Raw genomic sequence first — 2,472 nt, forward strand, 5'->3', positions numbered from 1 at the left:
AAAAAAAATAGCCAGGCATTGTAGCAGGCGCCTGTAGTCCCAGCTACTTGAGAGACTGAGGCAAGAGAATAAATTAAGCCCAAGAGTTAGAGGTTGCTGTGAGCTGTAAAAACATAGGACTCTACTGAGGGCAACATAATGAGACTCTGTCTCAAAAAAAAAAAAAAAAGTATATAGATTACCTAAAATGTTCTTTTGTGTGCACACACAGGTACTTAGGTTAATTAAAAAAATTTTTTTAGAGATGGAGTCTCACTATGTCGCCCAAGTTGGTCTTAAACTGTTAGCCTCAATTGAGGCTCCTGTCTAAGTCTCCCAAAGTGCTGGGATTACAGGTGTAAGTCAACACCCTGGCAATTTAAAAAAAATCATCAATTATTAATAACAGGTATCTTATAAGAGTTAGTGGTTTGTTAGAACCACTTCACTTTAGAAAATGTGCATCATCCCACCTTCTTTAGGAAGCTATCTCTGATCAGGTAGGCACCTGGGGAGCACTTCACCTACATTAACGGATGAGAGGACGGATGAATGCACCTGGAGCATGGATAGAGATCCATCCTGACCCACCCCAGCACCCTTAGCCTACCTTCTTACACTCTCTGCACCCCAAAACCCCAGCAGAAAGCAAGTCTGCCAAGAGCTCTAGGGAAGGAAGCAGGAGGGAGGGCACACGTAGCAAGGGGACAGCAGATCTAGTTACAACAGTATTGTCCATTCTCATCTCTGTCCCTTTGGAGCCACTAGTGAGAACTCCATGGCTCTGCAGGTGTCACACTTTAGGATTTTGCTCAACCCCGTTGGAAGCAGAGAATAAAATGGCAAGAAAAGAGAGCATTGAAGTTGCTGTGGTCTCCATTCCCTCACCCCCATTCTATAGCTTTCTGGAATCACCCCCAGGACTCCAGGACATGACCTAGCCTGAGGGTGAACTTCAGGGCTGTCCCATGATGGCAGAAGGTTAATCCCATTACTATACCTATGGGTGGGGCCAGCTGTGGCCTGGTGGAGGCTGCCAGGGTGCTGAGGAGTGAGAGGGGCTGCGGCCCAGAGGGGTTCTCTCTTTCCCACTCTCCGTACATGAACGAATCCCTCCAACGGAGGTCGCGGGTACAAGGGATGCTGTCTTCCTCTTTGTAGGGAGTATCTTTCTCTAGATCAAGAAAAGGAAGTATTTAGTTGTACTCTGGTTCACAAAGCACTTACAGATCACAGCCAACATTTGTGTGGCTCCAATTACATGCATTCATGCTCCTTCAATCCTCACCACCATTATGTGAGGTCAGCACAGCCATAATCCCCATTTCAGGGATGAGGAATTTGAGGCCTCAAGAAGGTAAGTAAGTAACTTACTGATGGTCACATAATGAGGAGGGAGAGTCAGAATTCAAAGCCAGGCAGAGCCTATGAACTTACCAGTGCATCACATGAGCAACCCAACACCAGGAAAAGGAGACACCAGCATGGCTGGGACAGGTTAACTGAGTGAATTTCCCCAGGAGGTAAACCTAATGGAACTGGTAGTGGCCTCGAACCCAGAAGGCCTTAAATCAGAGCCTGTTCTTTCCCACTTGGCCCTGGCTTTTAATGGGTGGCCCATAGCCCAGCAGCTTTGGCATCACCTGGGAGCATGTTAGAAATGCACAGCCTTACGCCCACCCAGACCTAAGGAATTAGAATCTGCATGGTAACAAGATCCACAGGGGCTGGTTTGCACATTAGAGCAGGTGTCCTCAAACTACGGCCTGCGGGCCACATGTAGCCTGCCTAGGACATTTATCCAGCCGCCGGGTGTTTTTGCCACTGCTGCCTGTCCTGCTCAGCAGCCGACTTGTCGCGGGACTCACAGTCTGGCTCTCCAATGGTCTGAGGGACAGTGACTTGGCCCCCTGTTTAAAAAGTCTGAGGACCCTTGCATTAGAGTTTGGGAAGCACTGTAGTAATAGGCCACTCTACCTGCCGCTGGGGAGTCAAATCCACAGAGGTAAGTTTTGGGACTCCGGTTTTTCCAGCTGTGTAGTTCTCTCTATTCTTTCATCCAAAAGTTTCAAGAGGTGTAACTTTCCTTCTAAACTGAAAGGACATTGCTGCCTGGCTCAGTGAGAAAAGAGAGGCCAGATGCCATCCCAAGATGGTGAATTGAAATCAGCCTGGGAACATCTTGGATGGCTCCCATGATGCCAGATAGTCTGTGACCCTGAAATTCAAGCTCTTCTCTCAGGTGCCAGAAATAAGTTTGAAATATTCTTTTCCGTTTTTCTTAACCCTATCTTCAGAGGGTACGTTTTTGAGTGTGTGTGTTCGTGTGTGTTTGAATGTATGTGTGAAAGCAGAAATGAATCACCACGGGGTCATCAGCTGCATACCTGAGAAAGCATTCCTGGACTCGGAGAAAAAGGCGGGCAGCTGCAGTTCTGCTCACCAGTGCTGCTGAGCCTCCAGACTGAATGTGGCCAAATGTGGTCTGCAGAT

The 2,472-nt window shown here is 47.7% G+C and overlaps 1 protein-coding gene across 2 annotated transcripts in view; it reads right to left on the reverse strand.

Moving 5' to 3' along the window:
* The window catches only part of FAM71F1 (family with sequence similarity 71 member F1), a 13,776-nt gene that overhangs the window by 1,135 nt on the left and 10,169 nt on the right, over nucleotides 1–2,472 (reverse strand). For both annotated transcript variants that reach the window (XM_003789756.2, XM_012805142.1), the window contains exon 6: nucleotides 980–1,153. In XM_003789756.2, the coding sequence (XP_003789804.1) occupies nucleotides 980–1,153 (174 nt within the window). The remainder of the gene's footprint in view (nucleotides 1–979; nucleotides 1,154–2,472) is intronic.

Source organism: Otolemur garnettii, unplaced genomic scaffold (assembly GCF_000181295.1).
Source record: "Otolemur garnettii isolate 467f Iridium unplaced genomic scaffold, OtoGar3 scaffold00037, whole genome shotgun sequence".
NCBI classification, from domain to species: domain Eukaryota; kingdom Metazoa; phylum Chordata; class Mammalia; order Primates; family Galagidae; genus Otolemur; species Otolemur garnettii.